The sequence below is a fragment of the Callithrix jacchus genome, chromosome X (genome assembly GCF_049354715.1).
Source record: "Callithrix jacchus isolate 240 chromosome X, calJac240_pri, whole genome shotgun sequence".
Taxonomy (NCBI): Eukaryota; Metazoa; Chordata; class Mammalia; order Primates; family Cebidae; genus Callithrix; species Callithrix jacchus.
This window is the reverse complement of record NC_133524.1, coordinates 734,612-748,263: the sequence shown is the minus strand read 5'-3', so window position 1 is coordinate 748,263 and position 13,652 is coordinate 734,612. Positions and strand designations below refer to the sequence as shown.

General features: G+C 66.6%; 1 protein-coding gene across 7 annotated transcripts in view; it reads left to right on the top strand.

Moving 5' to 3' along the window:
• PPP2R3B (serine/threonine-protein phosphatase 2A regulatory subunit B'' subunit beta) overlaps positions 1-13,394 on the top strand; it is a 51,211-nt gene extending 37,817 nt beyond the window's left edge. For 5 of the 7 annotated variants that reach the window (XM_078362883.1, XM_078362882.1, XM_078362888.1 and 2 more), the window contains exons 7-13: positions 169-325; positions 3,751-3,799; positions 4,197-4,286; positions 4,846-5,021; positions 6,893-7,011; positions 7,837-7,943; positions 13,174-13,394. In XM_078362883.1, coding sequence (XP_078219009.1) covers positions 169-325; positions 3,751-3,799; positions 4,197-4,286; positions 4,846-5,021; positions 6,893-7,011; positions 7,837-7,943; positions 13,174-13,324 — 849 coding nt within the window. In that variant the 3' untranslated portion in view covers positions 13,325-13,394. Of the gene's footprint in view, positions 1-168; positions 326-3,750; positions 3,800-4,196; positions 4,287-4,845; positions 5,022-6,892; positions 7,012-7,836; positions 7,944-8,448; positions 9,682-13,173 lie in introns of those variants that run through there. The other 2 variants (XM_078362885.1, XM_078362886.1) reach the window with 1 other exon arrangement.
• Positions 13,395-13,652: the final 258 nt, after the last annotated feature.

Sequence of the window (13,652 nt, the reverse complement as noted above, 5' to 3'; positions counted from 1 at the left end):
GCTGTTTCCATGCTGCAGTTCCCCCAACCTGGAACTGCCCCCACTCGGAGCACCCCCGCCACAGCTGCCCGTCCCCAGCACCCACGGAGCGGCCCCGCCCTCCGCCCCAGCCTTCTCCCTGCCCGCAGCCACCTCGGAGCTCAGCCCCCGCCCCATGTCCTTTGGCAGAACGTAGCGCTGCTGGAGGAGGAGGCGGACATCAACCAGCTGACCGAGTTCTTCTCCTACGAGCACTTCTACGTCATCTACTGCAAGTTCTGGGAGCTGGACACGGACCACGACCTGCTCATCGACGCGCACGACCTGGCGCGGCACAATGACCACGGTGCGTGGGGCAGAGGGGCGGGCGGGGCGCGGGGACACGGAGCGCAATGACCACGGCGTGTGGGGCAGAGCAGCAGGGTGGGGTGCGGGGACAGCGAGCTTAATGACCACGGTGCGTGGGGCAGAGAGACGGGCGGGGCACGGGGACACGGAGGGCAATGACCACGTGCGTGGGGCAGAGGGCAGGCGGGGCGCGGGGACACGGAGCGCAATGACCACTGTGCATGGGGCAGAGGGATGGGCGGGGCACGGGGACACGGAGCGCAATGACCACGGCGTGTGGGGCAGAGTGGCGGGCGGGGCACGGGGACACAGAGCGCAATGACCACGGCGTGTGGGGCAGAGCAGCACGGTGGGGTGCGGGGACACCGAGCTCAATGACAACTGCATGGGGCAGAGAGACGGGCAGGGCGCGGGGACACCGAGCTCAATGACCACGGTGCGTGGGGCAGAGTGGCGGGCGGGGCGCGGGGACACAGAGCGCAATGACCACAGTGCGTGGGGCAGAGTGGCGTGCGGGGTGCGGGGACACGGAGCTCAATGACAACTGTGCATGGGGCAGAGAGACGGGCAGGGCGCGGGGACACCGAGCTCAATGACCACGGTGCGTGGGGCAGAGTGGCGGGCGGGGCGCGGGGACACAGAGCGCAATGACCACAGTGCGTGGGGCAGAGTGGCGTGCGGGGTGCGGGGACACGGAGCTCAATGACAACTGTGCATGGGGCAGAGAGACGGGCAGGGCGCGGGGACACCGAGCTCAATGACCACGGTGCGTGGGGCAGAGTGGCGGGCAGGGCGCGGGGACAGGGAGCACAATGACCACGGTGCGTGGGGCAGAGTGGCGTGCGGGGTGCGGGGACACGGAGCGCAATGACCACGGCGTGTGGGGCAGAGTGGCGGGCGGGGCACGGTGACACGGAGCGCAATGACCACGGCGTGTGGGGCACAGCAGCAGGGTGGGGTGCGGGGACACCGAGCTCAATGACCACGGTGCTTGGGGCAGAGAGACGGGCGGGGCGCGGGGACACGGAGGGCAATGACCACGTGCGTGGGGCAGAGGGGCGGGCGGGGCGCAGGGACACGGAGCGCAATGACCATGGTGCTTGGGGCAGAGAGACGGGCGGGGCGCGGGGACACGGAGGGCAATGACCACGTGCGTGGGGCAGATAGACGGGCGGGGCACGGGGACACGGCAATGACCACTGTGCGTGAGGCAGAGACACGGGCGGGGCATGGGGACACGGAGCGCAATGACCACTGTGCGTGGGGCAGAGAGAAGGGCGGGGCGCGGGGACACGGAGCGCAATGACCACGGCGTGTGGGGCAGAGCAGCAGGGTGGGGTGCGGGGACAGCGAGCTTAATGACCATGGTGCTTGGGGCAGAGAGACGGGCGGGGCACGGGGACACGGAGGGCAATGACCACGTGCGTGGGGCAGAGGGGCGGGCGGGGCGCGGGGACACAGAGCGCAATGACCACGGTGCTTGGGGCAGAGAGACGGGCGGGGTGCGGAGACTCGAAGCGCAATGACCACGGTGTGTGGGGCAGAGCAGCACGGTGGGGTGCGGGGACACCGAGCTCAATGACCACTGTGCATGGGGCAGAGAGACGGGCAGGGCGCGGGGTCACCGAGCTCAATGACCACGGTGCGTGGGGCAGAGTGGCGGGCGGGGCGCGGGGACACAGAGCGCAATGACCACAGTGCGTGGGGCAGAGTGGCGTGCGGGGTGCGGGGACACGGAGTGCAATGACGCTGCGTGGGGCACACCGGCAGTTGGGGACACGGAGCTCAATGACCCCGGTGCGTGGGGCAGAGAGACGGGCGGGGTGCGGGGGTATCGAGCTCAATGAACACGGTGTGTGGGGCAGAGAGACGGGCGGGGCGCGCGGGCACTGAGCTCAATGACCCCCGTGCGTGGGGCAGAGTGGCGGACGGGGCGCGGGACACGGAGTGCAATGACCCCGGTGCGTGGGGCAGAGACGGGCGGGGTGCGGGGGTATCGAGCTCAATGACCACGGTGTGTGGGGCAGAGCGCCGGGCGGGGCGCGCGGGCACTGAGCTCAATGACCCCCGTGCGTGGGGCAGAGGGATGGGCGGGGTGCGGAGACGCCCAGCACAGTGCGCAGGGTCAGAGGCGCAGGCGGGCGAGGAAACAGCGAGCGCCTTCTCTCACGGGCCTCCCTGGTCTGCAGCTGCCTGTCCCCCCAGGCCACCCCTTGTGTCTGGGTCCCGGCTGCACCACACTTCTGGTGCGTAGCGGCTACAGGGTCAGTGTGCGCCGCTGGTCCCGAGGCTGTGACAGCCGTCCCTTTGCGACACCATCGTCGCGGGTCTTCATGGTTAGGACCTAACGCGAACCCGAACCCGAACCCTCACAGGCTCCAGGTTCCAGCCTCCAAGGCCTGGACCAGTTTCCATCCCATGTCCCACTGGGCAGCTCCTGAAAGTGGGGGGCCCCAGGCTTCGAGGTGGATCAGATTCAGCAGCGGGAGTCGGGACCTCCCAGCCGCCCTCCGAGCGGTCACCGCCTCACCCGTCCTCAGAGACCCAGGGAGACTTGCAGGAGCGGAAACCTACATGTTCCCGTGTGGCTTTCATTTTCTAAAGGATTTCTTTAGTCTCCCCCCCCCCAAAGAAAACCTTATTACCAAGAAGAGGATTTCCGAGCTCGCTGGCAGTTTTGCGTGGCCCCCCGAGGGTGAGCCCCGCCCTGGGCCACGTCGTGGTGGACCCCACCCTGCCTGCGTGGGATGCGCACCTGGGCAGACGCAGCATTTCCTGGCTGTGTTTGTCACTCAGTTCACGGAGACGCCTGAGCTCCGTACCTAGCTGGGAAAAGAGCGCAGCCCCGTGTGGCCCGTGCCAACGCTTGCACCCCTGGGAATCAGCCCAGAACCCAGCGCTCGTGCCCCTGTGAACGCGCGCCGGCCGCAGGCCTCTGTTCCTGTGGGGCCCACCCTGGGTCTTGGGGTGGCGGGTGCGGCCGGCTGGGCTGTTTCTCACGTGGCGCGGCCTGAAGCTGGGGCATCTTGGCCCCGTGCGTCCCGGGGACCGTGGTGACCGCGGGGACGGCCGGCTTGGGACACTGGCGGCCGCAGCGCGTTCACTGTTGCCTTTTGTGAGTGAAATTCGGCGGAACGCGTTTCTTGTGATGGAACTAACTGTGCCTCTGGAAGCAGAAGGGTTGAGGCTCCGCTCTTTGAACCGCAGGCAGCTTCGCTCACCGGGGATTTGATGCTGGGCCTCGCCCCGCTTCACGGGAAGGTGCGGTGGGCACCCGGGAGGAGCCTGCAGGGGTGTAGGGGCCCCAGGCCCCCCCCAGCTCAGGCCGCCTCCCGGCATTGGGTCCCAGGTGCGGCTCTGGGGGTCGTGGCATCAGGACCGAGGCCCGCTGCGGGCTGCCCATCAACCCCGATTCCTTTGCAGCCATTTCTACCAAGATGATCGACAGGATCTTCTCGGGAGCGGTCACGCGGTACGTAGGACTCAGGCGCCTGACGGCCACTGCCACGTGAGAGCTCGGGTCCCATTGCCCTCTCGTGGGACGGGGGGGGGGGTGGCACAAGAACCTGTGTCACGTGAGGTCCGAGAAAGGGGATGGCCCAGGCCAGGGGTTTTTGTCGGGCGCCATGAGCCCCTAGAAGGGGTCGCTGAGGGCACCCGGGGCCGTGGAAGTGATGGGGGAGCTCCCGACCCCACCTGCACTTGGGGGAAGCCTGGACCTGGGGGAAGCCGTCTGGCTGTGTGGCCTTCTCTCCTCCCTGGAGGAGCCGGAGGAGGGCTGGGCCTTGGGGGTCCTCTCCCCGGGGCCATGGGCAGGGGCTCCCTGCCTGTGCTGCCCTCCCTGACTCCATCCTGGCCTCCAATCTAAGAGGCAGAAGAGTGCAGAAGGAAGGCAAGATCAGCTACGCCGACTTCGTGTGGTTTCTCATCTCTGAAGAAGACAAGAAGACGCCCACCAGGTGGGTCCTGCCCCAGCTGCTTTCCTTCTGCTGGAGGCGCTGGGAGCCTCGCCTGTGATGGGTCCCGGGTGGATGTGTGCACGCCTGCTGGGGGGCCCGGGGCTGCAGGGGGCGGGCAGAGGGTCGGGGTTGGGGCTGCAGGGGGCGGGCAGAGGGTCGGGGTTGGGGCTGCCAGGTGGGTTCCTGCCCCAGCTGCTTTCCTTCTGCTGGTGGAGCTCAGAGACTCGCCTGTGACATGGGTCCCGGGTGGATGTGTGCACGCCTGCTGGGGCGCCCGGGGCTGCAGAGGGCAGGCGGAGACGGCCAGTGCATGGGGCTGCAGGGGGCGGGTTGGGAGGGTCCGGGCCCAGGGGCTGCAGGGGGTGGGCCGGGAGGGCCCGTTGGGGCAGGGGCTGCAGAGGCGGGCTGGGGGGCTTAGGGCCGCAGAGCGTGGGCTGAGAGGTCCCATGGGTGTTGCTGCAGGGGGCCGGCTGCGTGGGCCTGTGGGTGGGGCTGCAGGGGTGGACTGGGAGGGCCCGGGGCAGGGGTGGGGGAAGCTCACAGAGCTCTCCGGCCGCAGCATCGAGTACTGGTTCCGGTGCATGGACCTGGACGGGGATGGCGCCTTGTCCATGTTCGAGCTGGAGTATTTCTACGAGGAGCAGTGCCGGAGGCTGGACAGCATGGCCATCGAGTCCCTGCCCTTCCAGGACTGCCTCTGCCAGATGCTGGACCTCGTCAAGCCGAGGACCGAAGGTGACGCCTCGGGAGGGCACAGGCCAGGGTGAGGGGGGTGTGGCCCAGGGTGAGTGGGGGGACGGGTGAGGGGGGGACGGCCCAGGGTGAGTGGGATGGGTGAGGGGGGATGGCCCAGAGTGAGAGGGGGATGAGTGAGGAGGGGGACCGCCCAGGGTGAGGTGGGACAGGTGAGAGGGGGTGGGTCAAGGTCAGGGTGGGACAGGTGACAGGTGAATGGCCCAGGGTGAGAGGGGGATGAGTGAGGAGGTGGGAGGCCCAGGGTGAGGTGGGACGGGTGAGAGGGGGTGGCTCAAGGTCAGGGTGGGACAGGTGACAGGTGAATGGCCCAGGGTGAGAGGGTGGATGAGGGGGGTGCGGCCCAGGGTGTTCGTGGACGGCCCAGTGTGAGTGGGATGGGTGAGGCAGGGATGGCCCAGGGTGAGGTGGGGATGAGTGAGGAGGGGGACGGCCCAGGGTGAGGTGGGACGGGTGAGAGGGGGTGCCCCAAGGTCAGGGTGGGACAGGTGAGAGGTGGATGGCCCAGGGTGAGGGAATGTCCCTGCTGCGAGGGGACACTGCCAAACGGCCCCGCCCACTGTGAGATTGTGAGGAGGGTCAGCAGCACCGCAGGCCCCCGGTGTCACGGTGCGAGGACGTCGTGCTCAGGACGTGGGCACCCCCAGTGACCTGCGGAACCCAGGGCCGGGGCGCACGGGGGCACGGGCACCAGGCTGAGGGACCGGTAGCCACGTTTCTGCTGATGCCGCACAGGGAAGCCTCCCTCCACCCCTCTGCTCCGCTCACCACTGTACCCCCACCTGTTGCCCCAACTCCTCCTGCACCCCCCACCCAGTGCCGTCCAAGGCAAAGCGGCGCGCGCACCCCGCCGCGTGGCTCTGCTCTGCGTCTCGGGATCCAGCACTGGGTTTTCACGTTGGGAATGGCTCTGAGGCTCTGAAACCGCACCCCCCCCCCGCCCTCGGACCCTCCCTGCGGTCCCTCCCCGTGGCCCCACTGCCCCTCTTCCGTCGCCACGGCACCGCGCCACTGTCCTTCCTCTCCCGGTCACCACTGTCCCGCGCCTCCCTGTCGACCCGCCCTTCCCGCAGCCCCTGCCTCCGGCCCCGCCCCTCCCTGCAGCCCCTCCCCCTGCCCCGCCCCTCCCTGCAGCCTCTCCTTCTGGCCCCGCCCCTCCTTGCAGGCCCTCCCTCCAGCCCCGCCCCTCCCTGCAGCCCCTCCCTCCGGCCCCACTCCTCCCTGCAGCCTCTCCCTCCGGCCCCGCCCCTCCCTCCAGCCCCGCCCCTCCCTCCAGCCCCTCCCTCCGGCCCCGCCCCTCCCTGCAGCCTCTCCCTCCGGCCCCGCCCCTCCCTGCAGCCCCTCCCTCCAGCCCCGCCCCTCCCTGCAGCCTCTCCCTCCGGCCCCGCCCCTCCCTGCAGCCCCTCCCTCCGGCCCCGCCCCTCCCTGCAGCCCCTCCCTCCGGCCCCGCCCCTCCCTGCAGCCCCTCCCTCCGGCCCCGCCCCTCCCTGCAGCCCCTCCCCCGGCCCCGCCCCTCCCTGCAGCCCCTCCCCCGGCCCCGCCCCTCCCTGGCCGTGGGACTCCACGTGCTCAGCATCCCGGGACGGTCTCTGGCGCTGCCTGCACGTGGAGCTCCGGTCTCTGTAATTTCACATCCAGGGGTCCGCGCTGGTCGCGCCTCCCTGTCTGTCCCACGTCCCAGCCCACGCATCCTTCGGGCGCAGGTGACCCCGAGCGTCGTCCTTCCACGCCCTGGTCCCGCCCAGAGCCGTCCTCGAGCACGCGATGCCGGCCACACAGCTCAGGCGCGCACCCCGCAGGCGGCCCCGCAGGTGAGGCCGGGCTCACGCCCCGGACACGCTCCCTCCCTGCAGGGCGGATCACGCTGCAGGACCTGAAGCGCTGCAAGCTCGCCAACGTCTTCTTCGACACGTTCTTCAACATCGAGAAGTACCTCGACCACGAGCAGAAGGAGCAGCTGTCCCTGCTCAGGGTGAGCGGGGGTCGCGGGGTAACGGCCGGGGCCGGGGGCGGGGCGGGGAGGACGGCCCGGGGAGAGGGGGCGGACGGGGGTGGGGATGGGGCGGGGACGGCCCGGGGAGCGGGGACGGACGGGGGTGGGGATGCGGCGGGGACGGCCCGGGGAGAGGGGGGAACGGGGTGGGGGTGGGGTGGGGACGGCCCGGGGAGAGGGGGGAACGGGGTGGGAGTGGGGAGGGGACGGCCCGGGGAGAGGGGACGGGGGTGGGGATGTGGCGGGGACGGCCCGGGGAGAGGGGGGAACGGGGTGGGGGTGGGGTGGGGACGGCCCGGGGAGAGGGGGGAACGGGGTGGGGGTGGGGTGGGGACGGCCCGGGGAGAGGGGGGAACGGGGTGGGGGTGGGGTGGGGACGGCCCGGGGAGAGGGGGGAACGGGGTGGGGGTGGGGTGGGGACGGCCCGGGGAGAGGGGGGAACGGGGTGGGGGCGGGGCGGGGACGGTCCCAGGAGACGAGATGGATGGCGTAGGGTGGGAGGACGGCGCGGCCCGCAGAGACCGGGGGGGGGGGGGGGGGGGGACGAGGTGGGAAGGAGGGACCGGGGGTTTGGGGGGAGGACGCCTTGGGAGAGGGTCTGAGCGACGAGACCGCCGTGAGTCAGCGCTGCTGCGGTGACGGACAGCTAGGAAAGGGCTCCCCCACTCTGACTGTGACTCGGGCCAGCACCGCAGGCCCCCCACCCCCACCCCCGTGTCACAGCGCGAGAACTTCGTGCTCAGGACGTGGGCAGGCAGCCTGCGCTGCGCCCCGCTGTGTCCCTGACATGCGCGCTTCCTCCAGGACAGTGACAGCGGCGGCCCCGAACTCTCGGACTGGGAGAAGTACGCGGCCGAGGAGTATGACATCCTGGTGGCCGAGGAGGCTGCGGGAGAGCCCTGGGAGGACGGGTGAGTGCCTGCCGGGGATGGGGGGCAGGGACGGGGGACACGGGCAGGCCATGAGGACGGGACACGAGGGCAGTGAGTGGGGACGTGGGGTGCAGTGAGGGGGGACACGTGGGCAGTGAGAAGAGGTGGGGGGAATGCGACACGTGGACAGTGATGGCGACACGGGGGCAGTGTGGGGGGACAGGTACTCGGGGGCAGTGAGGAGGGGACATGGGACGCAGAAGCAGTGACGAGGAGTGGGGGGGAACGCGACGCGGGGACAGTTCGGCGGGGACGGCCGTGTGGGGTTCTGTGATCCTGGAGAACAGGGAGGCTGAGTGAACACGGGTTCCCTGTGCGCGTGTGTTCTCAGCTCACGGCTGTCGCCTGCGGGGTCGGTGGCTGCCGGCCTCCCTGGGGCCTGAGTCCATTCCAGGGCCCCTGTCCCCTTGTCCCCGGGTTGAAGGCTTCCTCAGGACCTCAGGATCCAGACCCTTTATCTGTGACACGTTTGCGTTTTCCGCAGTTTCTGACGTTTTCACCCTGTTCACGGGCGTCTGCGCGGTGCTGTGAACTCGGAGGGACAGGCGCTGACTAGTGTGACTTTACAGCTGCGTTTTTGGTGTGTGGTCTGAGGACTCATTCCCGAAGCCAAACCCCCAGATTTCCCCTCCACGTTTTCCCGTGTTCACTGGGGTCTAGGGTCCACCTGCATAACCGTTCCCGTGGGCTGTGACGGTCGGATGGAGGCTGCCCTTGTCCTCTGGGTGTCCAGCTGTCCCAGCACCGCGTTAGCAAAGCCACGGGGTCGCCTGGGCGTGGTGACAGCAGGTGCGCCGGGTGCCGCCCGTTCCTGAACCTGCCTGTGTTCCGCGGCTGCAGGCGTCTGTCCGTTCCCTGCAGGGAGAAGCCTGCGACTCCGGTGGCACGTGGGAGTGTCGGGCCGTTTTTGATTTTTAGACTCAGCCCGTCGTCTCCGTGGAAATGCGTGTTGGACTCTGGCGTGGGGGGCAGCGCTTGCCCCTGACCACACTCTGTACCTCCCCAGCCTCAGGGGCACACGCTGCAGCGATGAGGCCCCTGTCGCCATCCTGTGCTGAGCTGCTCAGTGCTCTTGTTCCCCACCGTCCTGGCTATTCGGCTTTGCCTTTGCATGAAAATAAGCTGCTTCCACAAAAACTTCTGCTGAGCTCGGGCGCCGTGGTCACGCCTGCAATCCCAGCACTTTGGGAGGCCGAGGTGCATGGATCGCTTGAGATCAGGAGTTTGAGACCAGCCTGGCCAACTTGCTGAAACCCCATCTCTACTGAACATTTTATTAAAACGTGCCGGTAACACCGTTTGCACCCGGGAGGCGGAGGTTGCAGTGAGCCAAGTTTGTGCCACCGCACTCCAGCCTCGGCGACAGAGCGAGACTCCGTCTCAAAAAAAAAAAAAAAAAAAAAAAATCCGAACTTTGAGCGAGATCTTGCTGAGTGAACGGACCCGTGGGCCCGGCTGCCTGTCCATAGCCCTGCGTGGCCCCGTCCACGGGCACCGTCCGTCACCTGTCTCATTTCTCCCGGCGGGACTGTCTAGCTTTCCCGCTACACTTTACGTGGACGTTGTGACACGTCTACACGGGTGTTAGTGGCTTTTCTGGTGTTGTAAACGGTCCTTCTGCGGTTCCCGTCTCCAGTTACGTGTCGGCAGCATCTAGAAATACGTTCATCGACCTTGTGCTCTGCACCTCCAGGAAATAAACTTACCAGGTTCCGTCCCGTTTCCCGCTTGCTTTTCACCGCGCTCTGCACGTCCTTTTTTTTTTTTCTTTCTTTCTTTTTAGAGAGAGTCTCGCTCTGGCGCCAGGCTGGAGCGCAATGGCGTGATCTCCGCTCACTGCGACCTCCGCCTCCCGGGTTCAAGCGATTCTCGGGCCTCAGCCTCCCAACTAGCTGGGACTACAGGCGCCCCCCACCACGCCCGGCTAATTTCTGTATTTTTATTAGAGACGGGGGTTTCACCATGTTGGCCAGGCCGGTCTCGAGCTCCTGACCTCAGGTGATCCTCCCACCTCGACGTCCCAAAGTGGGGGGCCACCTGTCATCTTCCTCTTGCCTACTGCGTGGCCTGGAACCTACAGTGTGATTTGGGGGGCTGGGGGGTGAGTCAGGGTCTTGCTCTGTCACCAGGGCTGGAGTGCAGCGGTGGGATCTCACCTCACCTCCACCTCCCGGGCTCAGGTGATGCTCTCGTCCCGGCCTCCCGAGCACCTGGGACTGCAGGACTGTGTCTCCACACCCAGCTAGTTGTTTTAAGAGAGTCTTGCTGTGTTGCCCAGGCTGGCCTCAAACTCCTGGGCTCAAGGGATCCTCACTCCTCGGCCTCCCAAAGTGCTCGGGTGGCAAGTATGAGCCGCCGCGCCCGGCCGGCTGCTGTTTTTGCAATATCTGGGTCTGGCTTTGGTGTTGGGGTAATGCTGGCTCAGGGAATGGGGAGCAGTATGGTCTCCCCGTGTTCTCTGGAAGAGTGCGTAGCGCCGACCTGTTACTTCTCCCTCGATGTCTGGTAGAATTCACCAGTGACCCCGTGTGGGCCTCGGTTTCTCATTAAGTGCTCGATGGTGGCACCACGGAAGTTTCGGGTGTGTCGATGCCTGCGCCTCAACGTACAAACCCGTTACTAACGTCAGGGCAACATGTGCTCCCGTCTGTTCCCCCCAGAACTGTCGTTACCGGAATTTTCATGAATTTCCTGGACCTGTTTGGTGGAATTGGCCAGGGAAGCCGTTGGGAACGGCAGCTTTGTGAGAGGCTTTTAACTAAAAATCGAATTCAGCCGGTGCGGTGGCTCACGCCTCTAAATCCCAACACTGGGAGGCCGAGGCGGGCCGATCACGTGAGGTCGGGAGTTCAAAACCAGCCTGGGCAACATGGTGAAACCCCGTGTCTACTACAAGGACACAAAGTGAGCCGGGCGTGGTGGCACAGATGCCTGTGATCCCGGCGACTGGGAGGCGGACGCAGGAAAACTGCTTGAACCTGGGAGCTGTTGGCTGCCGTGAGCTGAGGTTGCACCATTGCACTCCAGCCTGGGAAATAAGAGCGAAACTCCATGTCTCAAAAAAGCAAAAGTGACGGTTATCAGAAGCTGGCTCAGGCCATGTCCGTGAGGTTTTGTTTTCTGGGGGGTCGCTGCGATGACAGGCCAGCGCCCCCACGCCCGGTAACTTTTGTGGAGATGGGGTTTAGGCTGGTCTTGAACACGTGAGCTCAAGGGTTCTGCCCGCCTCAGGCCCCAGAGTGTTGGGAAGAGCGGCCTGAGCCCCCGCACCCGCCCTAGAGGGAGCTTGGCCGGTTCCCGTGCTCCAGACCCTTGTGTGTTCACCCAAGTGATTTCGTCATCATCGGCGACGTTTCCTGCTTGTGGGTTTCACATCCGCAGCATCCACAGCGCTGGCGTGTCCCGCGGGCGCGATGCCCATTTCTGTTTCTCTGCATGAACAGTGGGGGTAAGGACGGTCGATTCGTCTTGTCACGGAACCACGAGTGCCACCGATTTTCTGTCTTGTCACGGAACCACGAGTGCCACCGATTTTCTGTCTTGTCACGGAACCACGAGTGCCACCGATTTTCTGTCTTGTCACGGAACCACGAGTGCCACCGATTTTCTGTCTTGTCACGGAACCACGAGTGCCACCGATTTTCTGTCTTGTCACGGAACCACGAGTGCCACCGATTTTCTGTCTTGTCACGGAACCACGAGTGCCACCGATTTTCTGTCTTGTCACGGAACCACGAGTGCCACTGATTTTCTGTTGCCTTTGTTCTGGTTTTCCTTCTGTTCTCCAGGTGCCTTCACGCGGCAGCCTGGGCCGCTGACCGAAGCCCTTTCCTCTCTTCTCAGTGGGCCCTGGGAGCGCGGCCGAGTCAGGCGTTGTCACTTACCGGCAGCTCAAAACACTCTATAGTTCCCGACCCACGGGCTCCACGGAGCTGCGTTCTAACCCTTGCGCCTCCCCAGACGCCCCTCCCATTCCTGCCGAGCTCCTGGGGCTCCCGCTGCGCCCCCCACACCCCCCGCCATCCGTGTGTCCCTGCTCCCCCTCCCCTTCCCCATTTTCATGCTCTCCGTCCTCCCATTCTGCTCCCCGTTTTCATGCTCCCCCCTCCCATTCTCCCACCCATTTTCATGCTCCCCCCTCCCATTGTCCTCCCCATTTTCATGCTCCCCCCTCCCATTCTCCTCTCCATTTTCATGCTCCCCGCTCCCATTTTGCTCCCCATTTTCATGGTCACCCTCCTCCGCCCATTCTCCTCCCCATTTTCATGCTCCCCCCTCCCATTCCCCTCCCCATTTTCCTGCTCCCCCTCCTCCCATTCTCCTGCTCCCCATTTTCATGCTCCCCCCTCCCATTCTCCTCCCCATTTTCATGCTCCCCACTCCCATTCTCCTGCTTCCCATTTTCGTGCTGCCCCTCCTCCCCCCATTCTCCCCATTCTCCTGCCCCCCATTTTCGTGCTGCCCCTCCTCCCCCCATTCTCCGCCTCCGTCCCCCTGCTCCCCACCTGACCAGTATCCACCGCCATCGCCGCCCAGCCCAGGTCTGCGGCACAGCCGGCCCCACGCTCAGGTAGCCACGTGCCACCTTCCGTGTCCGCTCCCGCGCTGGTTGGCCGCACTCTCGTCCATGGCCGGGAGTGACCGGGACCGTGGGGATCTCAGCGCCAGGCTTCCGGGGGGCATGTTGCAGAGCAGACGTGTCCACACCGGACCTCCGAGGGTCTGTGCGGCCGGTGGCCACGCCGGTGTCCCGGGGCACTGTCCTCTGTCACTGCGGATGGCTCACCGCGCGCGCATGTGCAGGCCTCGTGCTGCTGTGCGTTCTGGTCCCCGGGAGCCCGTGCGTGTGTTGGGACAATCCTAAGCCACGCGTGGCCGCGCCGTTTTTGAAACCGTGTCACATCCCGGGTTTTGTTCTGCCTTCCCGCGTGGACCCCGCAGAAACCTGTAAGCGCGTCCACGCAGGTCAGCGCTGCTCTGAGTCCCCGTCACGTGGCTTCGAGAAACGCGCGCCCCCGGATTCCTGCCCTGGGAAAGCCCCTGCGGGGACCTGGCGCCGGGGGTGTGACCGTCCTGTGACCACAGCCCCCTCCCCAGGGACCACTGGTGCAGGTGGCACCGCCGGCCGGGAGCGCACAGCTGGGTCGGCACCTGCAGCTCCAGGGCCCGCGGCGCCGCCAGACACGCCTTTGCCATCCCCTCGTTGCAGGTTCGAGGCCGAGCTCAGCCCTGTGGAGCAGAAGCTGAGTGCGCTGCGGTCGCCGCTGGCCCAGAGGCCCTTCTTCGAGGCGCCCTCGCCCCTGGGCGCCGTGGACCTGTACGAGTTCGCGTGCGGGGACGAGGACCTGCAGCCGCTGTAAAAACGTCCGCGTTGTGTTTTGTGGAAAACGAGTGCGTTTGTACCGAATGATAAATTTTTATTTATTCACACAGGCGCGGTGATTGCTGGCGCTGGGGGGGGTCTGGCTGCACCTGCCTGGGTGCGATGGGCCGGCCTGGGGGACACGAGGAGGAGACCCCAGGTGGCTACACCTGCCTGGGTGGGATGGGCCGGCCTGGGGGACACGAGGAGGAGACCCCGGGTGGCTACACCTGCCTGGGTGGGATGGGCCGGCCTGGGGGACACGAGGAGGAGACCCCGTGTGGCTGCACCTGCCTGGCTGGGATGGGCCGGCCTGGGGGACACGA